Source organism: Xenopus laevis, chromosome 1L (genome assembly GCF_017654675.1).
Source record: "Xenopus laevis strain J_2021 chromosome 1L, Xenopus_laevis_v10.1, whole genome shotgun sequence".
Classification (NCBI taxonomy): domain Eukaryota; kingdom Metazoa; phylum Chordata; class Amphibia; order Anura; family Pipidae; genus Xenopus; species Xenopus laevis.
Genome location: NC_054371.1, coordinates 77,945,341 through 77,962,389, shown reverse-complemented (window position 1 = coordinate 77,962,389; position 17,049 = coordinate 77,945,341). Strand labels below are relative to the sequence as shown.

The window sequence follows — 17,049 nt, the reverse complement described above, 5'->3', positions numbered from 1 at the left end:
CTGAATTTATATTTTGTACATACATTGTTCATAAGGTATATTCTTGCATACTGCACGGTGTACCAGCACTCACCCACAACAAAGTTATCTGTAATTCTCTAAGAATAAGTCAAAACAGCCAGCAGGCTCTAGGTGGAGTAGAAATAATATACTAATGCTAGAGCTCATGAAATATATTCTTATAAAAGTCTTAATAAGTATGAAATAAGAAATCTCAGAATAAGAAAAAATCTGAAATTGTTGGATAGAAAGTGTTTATTTTTACTTTATGTTCATATTTCATGAATAAAGAAAAGTGTTTGGACCCTCCAACATCCATCCAGTGTAGCTCATAGACTCCAGCCTCCATCAATGATGTGCTCATTACCAGTGACATATGCAGACTAAACAGAAAACAAGTTATTATAGGTCATTTTATAGCAAGGTATTTTACAGTGTATGTTCAATAATTAATTCTGCACACAATTGCACACAATCACACACATATATACAGCCAGGCAATGTAACATATTTAACAGCTTACAGCAACATTTTAAGTTTAAGTCCCCTTTGGATGTTCAGTATTTAGACTGAACACCTTCAGCCCATAACAAGATTATAGACACAGAAAAACATTGGTTTCTCAGCCATAGTTCCAAGAACTGAAAATAATGGAGCAAACTCCATATGGGTAAAGATCTAATGAAGGCCAGGGCAGGATATGTTACAAGATAAATACTATTCTGTAAACACCAAGATTCTACCAGAAAATGTTTATATTGCCAATATTTATGTTCTCTTTGTTTTCTGGTTCCAATCACTCTTCGTATTTATTGTGTATTCATTTAAAAACAGGTCACTGGTTAACCGTTACTGTATGACAACTATTATTTTTAAAGGTGTCCTTTAGCTAAACAAGCTGTTTACTTACACGTTTTATCCACCTCTGTCATACCTTCTGTAAGAGGGTTTGTGTTGATAAAATGAGTCATAAAATGAGGAAGCAGTCAGATATCCACTTAGCATGCATTTTATGAAAAACGGATCCTATTTTTTTTTCCATTTGTGGTCTCTGAACACTGCATGCATCCCATTACAGTAAGGTTACTGAACTTAGCACTTGGGGGCAGATTTATTAAAGGGCATGTAAAGGCAAAAAAATTAAATTACATTTTTACTTTCTTTAATGAAAAAGAAACCTATCTCCAATATATTTTACTTAAAAAATGTGTACCGTTTTTATAAGAAACCTGACTGTATGCAGTGAAATTCTCCCTTCATTTACTGCTGTGGATAAGAATTGTCAGATGGTCCCTAACTGCTGAGCAGGGAAACAATCATACTTATGAACAGCAGGGGGAGCCCCTGCCTTACTTCCCAGCCATGCAGAACTCAAGCAGCTTTGTTTATGACGATCCCTAAGCAGCCCAGATCACACTGAGCATGTGCACAGTCTTAGTCTTGCAAAGATGTAACAAAGTTACAAGATGGTGACCCCCTGTAGCCAACTTTGAAAGCATAAATTATTTGTTTGATTAGGCTTGTGGTGCAGTAAGTTCATGTTTATATTTAGTATACAAAATACAGCTTTTCTAGCCTTATTCTATTTTAGACTTTACATGCCCTGTAAGGTTTGAATTGTCTAATTTTTTTTTGTGTCAAAACTCACAAATTCAAATTTAAAAGCATCAACTGGAATGTAAATTCGAATGTGAGATTTATCACACCTCGACCATGGAAACAGTTCTAATTCGAATATTCGCCACCTAAAACCTGCCAAATTAATTTACAAGTCAGTGGCAGAGATCTCTTGACCTATTTGAAGATGTTAATAGCCTTCCTGACATTCAAGGTTTTTCTTGGAGAAAGACTCAAATCGAGTTTCATTCAAATTCTAATTGAGCTTCATTCATATTCGATTGGAGTTTTCGGGTCAGTAACATTCGTTAGAATTTTGGATGTTTAAGATTCGAGTTTTGAGTACATTCAAATTTATTAGAGTAAAAAGAAAATCACATCAATTCTAATTTTGACTTTGATAAATCAGCCCCTTAGTACAAAGTTGATCCACGGACTGGACCGATTGCCCTTTTGGAGTCAGGAAGGATAGTTCACACGAAATGGTTGAACATGATTGTCAGCTGCTACTCTGACATTAGTGCTCAGTGAGTAAATTAACTTACTTCATCAGATGCCAGGTACACACAGAGATGGGCAACTTCTTCTGCAGTAGCCATTCTGCCAGTCCTTTGTCTAGCAAGGAAGTCCTTTAAAGCCTGTTCATATAATAAAATATGTCATAAAATATATAAAAATGGCCCTAGCTTCCAAAAAAGTGAAGTGTCTTTTTGCTATCCTACCTGCTCAGGGTCTGGCCTTGCTTGAATCCTTTCTCTTAAAGATGGAGTGTCCACAGTCCCTGCATAAAAACTAGAATTTAGCACACAAAGACATTCACAAACAGAAGTTTTCAGACCCCACCTTCACTGTATTCCAATATTTTGTCAGAATCCTTTACTAGAAAAGCTGGTTACAAGTAAGGTCATAAGTCACCCTGCTGTAGTTCCAGTAATCTGACTTTAATGCTCTGGGTCCCTGTATTGGAGTTAAACACATATTTGTTGTGCTATCTCTGCTGTTGAACCGGAGTATGTCCCCATAGTGGGGGTCAGTAACTGCCCTCATAATCTTTTATATTGATTTCCTCTAAATTATATACTGTAGCGCCGACACATTTCTGCAGTGCTTTGAAGAGATTATACAATATTCACATCAGTCTCTGCCCCAGTGTATCTTATAGGGTAAGGCCCCTATCACACATATTATGGGCAGTTTAGTCAGAAGCCAATTAACCAGCATGTCTCCAAATCTTTATTTTTTTCTGTTCCTAATACAAAAAGAGAAAACTTCTCGTTATTTTCTTAGGGTGGGGACACCACTGATACCTCGGATATCTGAATGCTGAGGTGGAGGTAAAAAAACATATTTGTGCTTTATGTGTTATTACACTACAACTCTAAGCAGGGGCAAGCATAGGAAGTGCAGATTGTGCAGCTGTACAAGAGATCACATAAGGCTCAAACTTGGCTTGTGGAAAAGTGCCAAAATGTAGGCACTCCACACCCCAGTGATTGTATTCATTTACCTGATACCCCAGGCTGGCCCCAGGTTCTCAGTAAGCACCATGGAGCAATTCTCTTCTTCAGCTTCATCTTTGCCTCCCCAGGGACGATGCATGTGCAGTTAAGGGAAAACTTTAACTTTGTTAAAGTTCCGCTTTTCACTCTTCTGCACACGTGAAAAGACAAAAGAAACAGGAAAAGAATAGCTCCATGGTGACTGCCGTAAAGAACCCCAGGCCAATGCAGTTTTCTGCTAACATAAGCACCAGCCTGGGGTATCAGGTAAATGAATTCAATCACTAGGGGGTGCATAACTTTTGGAACCCCTCAGTAATGTCACCTTTCCTTCTCTTTAATACTACTTTATGGACTTCTCTTAAGTACAATGTTAAAGAGAAAAGATTGATACCCCACTCCTCTATGCAGAGCTTGATTTTAAAAAGAAAAACACTATTATAGATAAACTGGATACTGACTTATTTTCAAAGCATATGTCTCCTTACCTGGACAAATACAGTTACAACGGATGCCTTGATCAATGAAGTCTGATGCAACAGATTTGGTCAGACCAATGACTGCTGCTTTTGATGTACTGTACACACACCTGTTCACCACGCCTGTAGATTATAAAATAAAGGAGTCAGTTAGTTACAGGAACTTTTGCATTATCCTATGGGCATCAGGTGCTGTAGACAAGTCAACATTTGTACTTGTATTTGTTGTTATTGGTACTTGTATCTTGCATGTGTGTTTTATGCTCTGGCACTTAAATTGGTCCTTAAAAAACGTGCCAAGTCAATTTGCAAAGAATGCTCTTGAATGTCACTTCATATCACATATTTGCTTCCTGTAATTTTGTGTAATTTCCATGGTAGTCCATTAAAATACTGGCACTTAAAATGGCTTTGAAAGATAGAAAAATTCTTCTGAATTGTTAACTTCTTCAGCCCTTTAAGCAGACATACAGGAATAATTTGTATGTAAGACATGAAAAGTCATTGACGATTGAACAATGATTCAACACTGAATAAAAATATATAGACAGTACTGTCTATGTTAAAAGTCTGTACTAATGTCCTATAGACAAAGCATCGCCGCGTGTGCATTAGCGCAGGCGACTTTTCATTCTAGCCTATGGGGAAAAAACGCTGAGGCAGTTCGGGGAGATAGACGTGCAAAAGACGTGACGATAAGTCGCCAGGCGACAAAATCTCCCCGAATGTCCTCGTCTGGCCTTACCCTTATACCTGAAATGCATTTCCAGGCAATCCTTTTCTCCAGTCACTTAATATCTCTCTCCTTGTCTCTCTTTTACTGACTTTCTGAAACTTTTTTCACTCAGCAGTCACTTCATAGATATTTATGGGGTGTATTTTTATTGACAAACAAATATTCAGTGAAGAAATGAGTGAAAGTTGCCAGTCTACATTATTTGTGTTTATTTACCTTTGATGCTTGATGCCACAGAAGACATGTTGATAATATTTCCTGATTTCTGTGCAAGCATCTGCAAAACACAATAATTACCGCTATTTAATATAAAAGCAAATGATATATTAGATTTACTGACTGCTTGTAAACATTTACATTTAGGCAAACATGGTCCCATTTCAAAAAAGAAAAATGTTTAGATCCGATAAAGTTTGATGAACATGTGGATTGAAGACCACGCCAGTGCTCTGCAGATGCTCAGCCGAGGCCGAATTTAGCCAGGCACAGGAGTTCACTAATGCCAATGTGGAATGTGCCGATCCCCAAAAGGGGTGACTTTCATTTGGCAACATAGGCCCTGCGGATGCACTCCCATATCCACCTGGCTATTCTCATCTTTGAGCCGGTAGGACCACTCTTGGTCCAGAAGGGATGAGCAATAGGCAATCAAATTTATGAATCAGTTTGGATTGTAGGACAGCACCATAGGGGAATAGCACCATAATTTCCTGATCAAGGTGGAAGGATAAGACGACTTTTGGCAGGAAGGTTGGGTTGGTGTGTAAGCCTATGATTAAGTGTCCCAGCGACACTCAGATGAGAGATGACTATATAAATAAAGTTTCCATTTTTTATCTACTTCTTTTGGTCTGATCAATACAGTTTGGTGTGTAAGACAGCCTTGCCCTTGTGGAAAATCAGGAGAGTCGCCTCAGAAGAGAGAGCAACAAGCTCTGAGAATCTGCATGCTGATGATACCGCCAGGAGAAAAGCTACTTTTCATGACAAACATGAGAAAACCACTGAGGCAAGTAGTTCAAATGGTGGATCAAGCAGTGCCTTCAGGATGACATATAGATCAGGCAGTATTGGCGACGGCGAGGGGGAACAAAGTGGGCCACCCCCTGCAGAAAGGTCTTGACCTAATCTACAAGCACCAATTGTTGCTGAAAGAGGAGAAACAATGAACCCAGCAGTAGTCCTAAATCCGGCCTCAGGAAAAAATGGCCAAAAGAGAGAGTTCATGGAAGGAAAGTCAATACTCCTGGCACCAGGTCCAATACCAGATTCTGTGGTAGGTCTTTGAGGATACTTGTTTCCTGACCCGCAATAGTGTAGAGATCACCTCCTCTGTGAATTCCCTTACACCTCCAGATGGACTCTTCAACCTCCATGCCAACAAAATATACAGTCCTGAGTTGGGGTGGTTGATCAGTCCCTGATGGAGTAGGTTGGCCCTGCGTGTCAAAGGGATTGCCGGAGTGACCAAATTCTTGGGAGGTCGTGGAACCAGATCCTTTAAGGCCAGAAGGGTGCTATCACAATCACTGGAGGGAACATGTAGGCTAGCTCGTTCCAGGGCTGGGTCATTACGTCGATCCCCTCCTCCAGGGGGTCTTGGCATAAAGCAAAGAAACTTGGGACTTTGTGGTTGAATCTGGATGCAATGTGATCGATCTGGGATGTTATAGCTCTTGAAGACCTTGTGGTTTGAAACCAGGGTCTATGATATTTACAAAGCCCCCACATTGGTGCCTACATGTTAGCTATTGACAACAGTAACTTGCAAGCACTGTGCTGCTGTGAATTAACCTGTGAATTTATTTTAAGGGGTGGTTCACTTTGAAGTTAACTTTTAGTTTGTTATAGAATGGCCAATTCTAAGCAAAATTTCAGAAAATCGGTTTTCATTCTTTATTTTTATTGTTTTTTAATTATTAACTTATTTCTTATGACTTTTTCCAGCCTTCAACCGGGGCTCGCTGACCCGGTTTAAAAAACAAATGCTACTTTTTATTACAAATTGTTTTGTTCAGGCCCTCTCCTTTTCATATTGTATTCTCTTATTCAAATCAATGCATGGTTTCTAGGGTAAATTGGACCCTAACAACCAGATTGCTGGAATGGCAAACTGGAGAGCTGCTGAATAAAAAGCTAAATAACTCAAAAGCCCAAAATACTAAAAAATTAAAACCAACTGCAAATTGTCTCAGTCCAATCATGCAGAACTCCTTGGTGAATCCCCTTAAAGATAAGTTATTTCTCATAACTAGCACTAGGAATAATAAATCCCAGAGACAGTTTAGTAACCGATACTTACTTTTGGTAAGAATGTTTTAATCATGAAGTACATGCTCCGGACATTTACATTCATAGTGAAGTCCCAGTCTGCCTCCGTGCAATCCAGTATGGTTCCATGGTGCACAAACCTGCAACGTACATGTAGGTGTTAGTCTTTCATGTACAATATGTCAAAAGGCACAAGAAGCTTTAACAAACACCAAGGCAATTTTTAACCCTAGGAATGCCATGGACCACACAACATTTTAGTGAACTGAAAACCATTAAGCAGACAGAGTGATTCTAGTCTGAAAAAGGGTATCTCTCATGTATGGCTTTTAATTATTTATTTGATTACAGTAACTGTTCGCATTTGCATACTGCTACCATTCAACATTTGCTATAGCAATGAAGTCATTTAAAATGAACCAAACCCAATATATATCATTAATTAGAGCAATCTTCCTTGTGCTGAGATATCACTCGGTCCTTACTCACCCAGCTACATTGAAGAGAACATCGATTCTATCAATTTCTTTGCATAGATTTTCAATTTGATCCTTTTTAGTGACATCCAAAACTCTTGTCTGAATACCTAAACCAGATGAACAGTGATTGACATGTATTCTTCAAATTCCATGTGGAAATGTAGGGGAACGTAATAAAAGTCGCAAAGAGCAAAGCAATTTGCACAAATAAGAATAAAAATTTGTTTTTTGCAATGTAACACTCTTTCTTAAACTGTTATTGCATTGCAAATTTTAATTGCGCATTGCCCACTTTTAAGAAGTGCTTGAAGGTGTAGTAATCTTTTGGAGCAAACATAACAACTTTTTCAGTAAGAAGTTTTATTACATTGACTGCGCACTGGTGCAAGCTATAAAATTCGCAAACCTTCTTCCACTGTTGGAAGTGGTCGATTAACATTTTCGAGTTTGCAAAAGCTATATTAAATTCGCGCAAAGGCAAATTTGTTCAGACAAAGGCATAACTTTTCACATTGCGAATATTTTTCCGTTACCGACTTATATTACATTCCCCCATAAATATCTAACCACTGGATACACTTCTTTATCAGAGATCATACCTTTGTAAGCTTCCAGTTCTTTCAGCTTCGTTTCATTGACGTCTGTCGCAATGACCTGAGCTCCTTCCTTAGCAAAGGCCTTTAAAAGAATACAAGGGTGTCCTCAAACATAACTTTTTTACTATCTGAATCTTTCTTTTTCTTACAATAGACCACGGACCTTTAAACTAAAGCTATCTGGTTTTAATGGTCACCCTACACTAAAGTTTTGGAATCAAAATTGTCCCATAATTTGTTGGACTTGTAATGCTCTGACTTTCTTTATATTTTATGACATCGCAAGGTCATCATACAATCCTTTTTTCAGAATGGAATTATGTTAACTATAATTGGCAAAAGTTTGGAAGCCAGAAGTCCTTGGAGATTTTAATGGGAGGACATTTAATGGTTATCCTTCTAATACATATAATGATAAGCCAGCACATCCTTTAAACAGTCATCTTTATTACTAGTTATACGTTTGGGTAAAAGGAGGATAATGTAGATGTGATAACTTTATGTTAATGATTATACTCAACCATAAACATTCTAGGAAAATCTTAACAATTGAAAATGTAAAAAGAGGTACATTGGTGAGCCTATTAAAAGTTAGAATTAAGTAAACTGAGCAAACTCTTACAATGGCAGCTGCCCTTCCAATTCCTTGTGCTGCAGCCGACAGAACAATCACTTTTCCATCCAAACGGCCCATGGTCCCCACCTGCAGAACAAGCATAGCATGATCTAAAATCAGTCACCAAGGATACTCTGGCACAAACCAGTGAAAAATGCAGCTTTAGGCAGGTCTCATGTTTTTGAACAGGATCAGCAAACAAGAAACGGATCCGCACACACGCTATGATCAGCAGTTGGGGGGACACCCCTCTTTATTATATCACCTCGTGATCAACGTTTCGGGGGGATAAACCTCCCTTCATCAGGAGGGAGGGAGGTTTATCCCCCCGAAACGTTGATCACGAGGTGATATAATAAAGAGGGGTGTCCCCCCAACTGCTGATCATAGCGTGTGTGCGGATCCGTTTCTTGTTTGCTGTTGCTAAGGGACCTGGCCGGGGTCAACGGAGAAACCAGCACCACCAACGCAGTGAGAGGAAAGGCGAGTGTGCGGTAGGAACATATAATACAGAATTTGAACAGGATCAACCATTTGTATAATTCTTAGACTAGTGAAGTTGAACTCACACTATTCCACTCTAAACATCTATAGGGTACAACGTAAAGGTAATTAAGGGTAATCAAATATACACATTTACTTTTTAAAAGCTAAATTTATCAGGGATGGAGTACATTTACATTTATTTATCAATGTATTAGGCTTGCCACTTCTCTACAAAGACTTATGGATAGGCTTGCTGTCTGTATACACTGTTAAAAAAGTTAAAAGGGCTACTATTATCCCCTTCCTATAGATGCCCACATATTAAAAGTATAACAGTACTTTTAAGGAATGATAGTTCTTCAAAGGCTTATCTCATAACAAAGAGATAAACAACACACACGCCAATGAGGTAAAGGCAATGTCTACCCAAAATATATTTTGCTTAATAAAATAGAACAAAATTCTAAGCAAGTTTTCAATGTACAATCATTACAATTTTTTATGGGCCTGTTCACCTTTAAAGTAACTTTTAGTATGATGTAGAGTGATATTCTGACACCATTTGCAGTTGGGTTTCATTATTTGTGGTTTTTGAGTTATTAAGCTTTTTATTCAACAGCTCTCCAGTTTGCAATTTCGGCAATCTGGTTGCTAGGGTTCAAACTACCCTAGCAGCTATACATTGATTTGAATAAGAGACTGGAATATAAATAGGAGAGGGCCTGATTAGAAAGATGAGTAATAACAAGTAGCAAACAATACATTTTTAGCCTTACATAGTATTTGTGTTTTAAATGGGGTCAGTGACTCCCATTTGAAAGCTGGAAAATAATTTAAAAAACTATAAATAATAAAAAATTAAGACCAATTGCAAAGTTGCTTAGAATTAGCCAATCTGTCAAATGAATGTAAAGTTTAAGTTATTTGTATATGTATTGATATTAATAGCAGTGTTTGTCTGTCCCTGTCTATTCTCTGTTCTGGAAGTTCAGACTGTTCATACAGTGTAAAGGCCTCCATACACTGGTAGATATAAAGTGCCGACAGATTAAGCCAGTTCGTTGATGCGGTCCTCAATCCGACCGCCCGTTTTCAAGGCAGCTGATTTACAAACCTGTCTTTGCTGGGGAACTAAGATTTTTGCAACATTATTAAAAAAGTAACCAAGATTTGCGCAAATGCTGTTTTCCATAGTAATTGTGTTTACAAAGAACTTTAAAACCAGTGAACATTTTCATTAAATGTATATTGGAAAGTTGCTTAGAATAAGTTTTCATTAATTGGGCAAATTTTTATTTTTGGGTTGACTTGCCATATAAATCTTTAAAATTTGGCGGATTACCCAATCCACATATTTATACAGTTGTATCTTGGCTATTGCAGCCTGGCATTTATATGATTTTCTTATTAATAAACATCCCCAAGGGGCATGATGGAAGTTGGTGCTCTACACCTATTTGGGACTCCAACAGATTAAGCACTAACTTTTCTTCCCTTGAACACTTATCCCTCTATGTTTATGAATATTCTGGCAAACCACGGCTGTCATAGACTGTTGAAATAATCATATAATTTGTGCAAAGGTGCAAGCATGCAATATTGGCTCATAAGTGAGTGATTTAGAGATTATTAACCCATGGGTCAAGTTTATGGTGGGTCTCTGTGATCTTTAGTAACAGCAGTAAGTAAAATAAGGTGTATTTGTTATTTTTAAACAAATCTTGGGTCACAAAGCTGCCTCACAGAATTAAATCAGGTGAACAAGCTTAAGAAACCCCGATTCTCGTCCATATTTCACTAGTTCTATTTCATCCTCACAGTTGTTTGTGGAATATCTGAGCAATTAGTGTGCTGTTTTTGATACATTGGCACTTCTTTGGTAGCCACTGGGGGAGGAGTCATAGCTGTAAGAATCTCTGATCTATTTTTAACAATCCTTTTGTAAATTAAAATCAATGCAACACGTTAAGGTCCAAAACAGCAATAGCTGCCATAGGCTACTATAGACCGGATCTATGTGGAGCAGGGGCTTTCTAACTTTATCCTTTGAACACACAAGAGCAGAGCTACATTCAGTTCACCCCTTTATGTGAATGTTAACTTTTACTATGTTATAGAAGGGCTAATTCTAAGCAACTTTTAGATTAGTCTTTATTTTTTATAGTTCATATCAGTGCATGGAAAGCTGCTGAATAAAAAGCTAAATAACTTAAAAACTACAAATAATTAAAAATGAAAACCAATTACATATTGTCTCAGAATGTCACTCTCTACGTCATACTAAAAGTTCATTTAACGGTGAACAACCCCTTTAAAAACACTGACAGTGCAACACTTGACAAGTTGATTGGATCCAAGAGATCTTCATTATATTTCATGAACGTATTTGTAGCCAGGATTGTGTTAGATTACATATTATTTAGAAACCAAGACAGACAGCAAAAGGATAAATACAATGTGCACTCCACTCAGATCTATAATGAGTCTCTGACACAGAATAAAGCAGTCCCTCTCCACTATGCTTGGGTATTGTGTGGCTATTGCCAGGAATTAAGTGTTACCCCCCTTTGATCCTTCAGAAACAGGAACTAAGCAACAAACACAGCACCATCTGCAGCAACACAGACACAACCCTCTCTCTGATCATTACAAAATGGAAGCCTAGTAACCACACACTACTTACTGTACTAGATTTCCTCTGCTTTGCTCTGGACAAATAAATATGAACACGCGCCTTTCTCCAGGAATCTGATCTTTGCACTGAAGCAGTCATGTGATTGAAAAAAAAGCCTGCATGGATAATGCCACAAACAATTTGGTGGTGCCATCTTGTGTTCAAAGTAGGCAATGCTCAGTAATGCCTATTCCCATTAAGTGTGCCTATATGCTATAGCTCTTACATAGTACCATTGGAAATAGGTGGGATGCAAATTGAGGCCTCCTGTGGCAACAAGGAAATTCAAAACAGCTGTTAAACTACCCAGGTCCGGATTTGTGGAAAGGCCACAAAGGCCTGGGCCTAGGGAGGGAGAATTTTATGGGCGGCATGCCGCCCAGCCGCATCACAATGTGTTTAGAAGCACTGAGGACAAGCAGGAGATATGCTAGCTCTTTAAATCTCACACATGCCAGTCCCAGTGCTCTGGACCCGACAAGATAAGACTTGCGCTTATGAAGAGGTTGGCGGTAAAGAGGGAAACGGGAGCGACAAGTGGTCTCAGTCTAGGGGTGCCCTACGTATAAATTTAGCCCTATAGGGCTTGTAAAAAGTAAAAAAGAAAGTATGACAACATGGGAGCAGCATGTAAGCGGGAAAGAGAGCACAGAAGAGAACATAAAAGCGAAAGGCAGTTAAAAAGGCATGTAGGGAAGAATAACATTAAAAGTGGGATATTAGGTTGCTTAGTATAAAGGGGGAATGCAAGTCACCAACCACCAATTAACCATTCTCCTGTAATGTTACATCTGCTTTTTGTTTCTTTTTCCATATTCATACAATTTTATTCAATTTCAGTTTTGATTTTTGCCCATTCGAGCCATTCATTTTCTTTGGATGTATACATAATGTATGACAGTTCCTCTGACTCTTTATGAATAAACGAATGCTTTCTCTTTTAAAACTAACACTGGTCTTTAGAGATTATTTAGACTGAAACTGCAGGGAAATTTGCTAAAAATAGTAAGAGAAATCTAAAATGACTAAAATATTAATCATAACTGTTAAGATATGAGTGCTCTCTTACAGATCTGACACAGTGCCATGTAATATGATCTTTGTCTGCTAATACAGAAGTGTTAATAAAGTTATATCTTCTTGAAGCAAGAGAAGCATGGTGTCTGTGTGCAGTTTCTCCTGTGCAGTCTAGAAAGAAAGCTGCAAGCTCACGTGAGTTTGAGCTACCAGTTATCTTACCTCTTAAGCAGAATGGCAACAAGAACAATAAAATGATATAATGAAAATGCTACAAGTGTATATTGCACAGGGGATACATATGGCCTATCACAAAACACTCCTTGCACCTTGCAGACTAAACCGCCTCCATTTGCCTATAAATTACTTATTCATATTTTTGCTAACCATTCAATTGACATGGGGGTTTTAATACAGAGATAAACAGACTTGTAACAGGTTGTCTAGATTACAGGTGTTTAATGATAATTGATAACTAATATAAAAATGCACTACATTTATACAGATCAGGTAAATAAGTAGCTAAAGCCTTCAGTATGTAATGAGGGTTTGAGCTTTTTAGACCAAAATGGTCCGGCTATAGGCATAGAGCATGTGTTACATTGGACTCTAACACACCAGGATGGGCCTTCACTAGGTGGAAGTAATGACAGTAGGGTGTAGTGTGACTACAACTCCCATCTGCCAGGAGGTTCTTGCAACGAAAATAGAACAGTTTATTTGTCCAAGACAAATGATGCACAGGTTTTGTACTTACAATCCAGAGAGGACCCAGCAGATAATTACAACAGGAATACAACATGTCCCTCAGAGACAACAAAGTGGAAGCGAAGCGATAGGTAACACCTGGATAGATACGCCCTCTAGAGCTTAGCACCGTAACCTGGATCCTTACATGTTGGATAAGGAAACTCACTAGCCCTAATTCCCTATTAGGCTGTGTCCCTATACTACAGGCCAGTCTTGCCTGAGGGGAGAGCTACCCCCTTCTATTCCTCCTAGTTGTAGCCAAGCTGCCGTTGCTACTTAACCTACCTACCTATCTTACTGTCCTAGAGAGTCCTGTAAAAAAAAGTAGTATCCTATCTCTAGCTGGCCTCATTCATGGGGTCCCTGCTCCCCGACTTTACTCTCTAGAGGTACTGGTCCCTCTAGGGCAGAAAGGCTTTACTGGGCCTTGTTGTACCCAGATGCCCTGGAAATATCTAGCTGGGTCAGCAACCAGAAGCCAAAGAGGAAGATCCACCGCTACTATTGAAAAAGTGAAAAACTTTACTTAGAGTGTTTTAGGACAAAAGTAAAGTTTTTACTTTTTCAATATTACCGGAGTGCTGCTGTCTTCATTGAATAGTACATTATGTTTTAATTACTTTGATACACTTTAAATTTTTGGTGTTACTGTTCCTTTAACACCTACTGCAGTGGCCACAAAAAAAAAACTGGTGGTTAATGTTGTTTGAGTGACTTGTCACTCTCATTTATAATGGCTGCTGGATTGTTATAACAATGTATTCTGTAAGACCTTCTGAACACAAGTGAATTGGAGTGGAGTTATGTATCTACAGCCTGCAATACATTCTGATAGAAACGATAACAATAACATATTCCATTGTATGATCTTTTTTTCGTTTTACAAATCTGTCTGCTGGAATTATTCCGACATTGCAGGAACAATGGGAGCATTTGTGGCTTGCAGACACATGGCTACAAAAATTTTTAGTTTTTTTATGAAACTGAAAATCATGATGGTTATTGTTTTTCAGCACAATTGTGAAAAGAAGATGAATGTTTCTCAGATCATCTCTTTGGTACAGCGTGAGCCTGAATGGTTACAGCAAAATGAAGGAGCATAAATACCCATGTCAAAATGTTTTCTAAAAACTTTTTTTTTTTTTTAAGAATTATTCATTCAGACTCAACTGAATATGATTGCTTTGTGAGATTACATTATTCCTTTGTGGTATTTTTACAGCAAGCAAATTATTTTTGGTTCACAATCACAAAGTTTCCACTCTGCATATGTTTATTTATGAACTGTTTTATGAAGTTAGAAATAAAAATCTCAAGAGGGATCTTAGCACCGCTGAAACTGGTTCCCTTCACACTACAATGCCAATCACTGTAGTCCACACCAATGTCAAAAACGTTGCCAGAATTTGGACAATGAGACTGGTAAAAGTTGTCTCATCAGTGATCCACCCAAACTAATCTGGGTTCATGCCTGCAAAATCCACATCAACAAACCTCAGAGGGGTATTTGCCCACCTACAAACCCACCATGGTAACACTGGCTCTAGACCTTGGTCTCTCAAAGCATTTGATTCAGTAGAGTGGCCATCATTATGGGAAATGCTTTGACACTTTGGCATTGGTCCAGACTTTAACTGGATTCAGCTCCTAATACCAGAAACATACTGCTCATGTTAGAATTTAAAGGGATTCTGTTGTGATTTTTATAGTTTACTAGAATTTAAAGGGATTCTGTCATGATTTTTATGGTTTACTTTTTATTTCTAAATTACATTGCAAATAATTCACTTTACTATTTAAAACTATTTTTTTAGTCAAAACTACTATGATACAAACCCACCAATATTTGTACCGAAAAGCAGTGGTGTAGCTATAGAGGAAACAGATACTGCATTTGTTGGGGTCCCAGAAACTATTGGGGTCCCAGTTGGACTAATAAGTAGCTGTAAAACATGTTTATGAAAAATGTCTTGTTTCTGAAGCAAACACTGTGGTTTTACCAGTGCAGGGCAACACTGCATTATACTGTATTTTTATTACTTTAAAACATTTTTATTTTTAAGTCATTTAATTTTTGGGTGGTCAGTGGAATTTGCCCCTGCTGCTCCTGTTAAGCTTGATTAGTAACTTGTGCTAGCTTCTATGTAAGTTTTGTTACGTTCCAAAGCAAGTTAAGGCAGTTTTTGCAGAAGTTATGTAAATTGCATAACTTTTAGGGGCAGATTTATCAAGGGTCTAAGTGAATACGAGGGAATTTTCGAAGTAAAAAATTCGAAATTCTAAGTAATTTTTTGGATACTTCGACCATCGAATAGGATACTACGACTTCGAATTTACTTCGACTTTGATTCGAAGTAAAAATCGTTAGACTATTCGATAATCGAAGTACTGTCTCTTTAAAAAAAGTTTGACTTCAATATTCAAATTAAACCTGCTGAAGTGCTATGTTAGCCTATGGGGACCTTCTACAGCATTTTTCTAAGTTTTTGAAGTCGAAGTAAAAAACGTTTGATCGTACGATAAAATCGTTTGAATCGTTCGATTCGAAGGATTTAATCGTTCGATTTTACTTCGACCGCAGAATGGCCAAATTAGATGAAAAAAAGTTCGAATTCGATATTCGAATTCGAAGTATTTTAATTCGATGGTCGAATTTCAAAGTATTTTTAACTTCGAAATTCGACCCTTGATAAATCTGCCCCTTAATGTAACTTTATACTTACACAAATTGTGTACCGAACACAATGCAAATTGAAGTTATGGGGGTCTTGGGGGGATTTAGAACAAAAATCCAAATTTTTATGGGGTTTTGGGCAATAACTCGAGTTTTTCTGTGATCCGATTAATTCTGGTTATTTTATTAATAAATAAGGTCAAATCAAGCATGGGAATTTGGTTGTGGTTTATTAAAAATAAAATATAAGATAAATTTGAATCACAGTAAATAACCCTAACGTTACCTAATAAAAATGTCAGTTTGCCTCCATTGTGACTTACAAGTACAGCAAGTACATTCCCTGGCAGCCAAGTGAGACGGATTTACAGAATACAGTTTGTTATATGGTTAGTATAGATAATAAGCCCATTGCTAAAGGCTAACAGTAAATCATGAGCCCATTGTTGAACTCTAAATTACAGTTGTGTCACTATAGAAGGACTTTCAACTTTCTGACTGACCTACAACTTTATAATTATACTATCATACATTAACTAGAGCTTCATGTAGTAACAGGGATATTATAGGTGAGGCAGATTTACAAAAGCCCCTAAACCATCTCGCACATCTTTTCAATGCCACAGCCAGGACTGTCATGAAGGCCACCTTTATTTTCTGCAGAATAGCTTCCATGATGCTCTTGCACTATCCGACATATTTGCAGCTGTATCTCCCAAACAGGCCAGGACTGGCAAATGCCAGAGGGGCTGCTATAAGGTGCCATAGAAAGTCAGTAATTAGAGGGCTGGTGGGGGCTGTGTGGGCCTCTGCGTGGTCTGATTGGGCCCATACCTCCCAACATTTGAGAATAGGAAAGAGGGACAAAAAATTAGCCGCGCGTAGCGCGGCCGAATTTTTTTTGGCCACGCCCACTCGATGGACACCCCCCCAAAGACACACCCATTTTACAAAAACACACCCCTTCCCCTTGGTTGACACGTGCCCCTGTTAATAGTGAGCAGCTGTACAACACACCCCAGGAACCCACTGTGCCCTTCCATTACACACACCTGTAGTTCTGCGGGCATTTATGCAGCTGAGCTCTCAAGTCCCGACACGACACTTTGTAGCAGCAGAGCTCGGACACCGCCAGACTCCTCCTCCATCGGTTTG

The 17,049-nt window shown here is 38.2% G+C and overlaps 1 protein-coding gene across 1 annotated transcript; it reads right to left on the bottom strand.

Moving 5' to 3' along the window:
- Window positions 1-237: 237 nt before the first annotated feature.
- bdh2.L (3-hydroxybutyrate dehydrogenase 2 L homeolog) lies at window positions 238-11,521 on the bottom strand. The gene is given in 10 exon segments (NM_001096317.1): window positions 238-383; window positions 2,163-2,255; window positions 2,340-2,398; window positions 3,605-3,718; window positions 4,548-4,608; window positions 6,634-6,742; window positions 7,092-7,188; window positions 7,681-7,759; window positions 8,300-8,380; window positions 11,463-11,521. Coding segments are annotated over 9 exon segments (738 nt in total). The 5' UTR covers window positions 8,372-8,380; window positions 11,463-11,521; the 3' UTR covers window positions 238-329.
- Window positions 11,522-17,049: the final 5,528 nt, after the last annotated feature.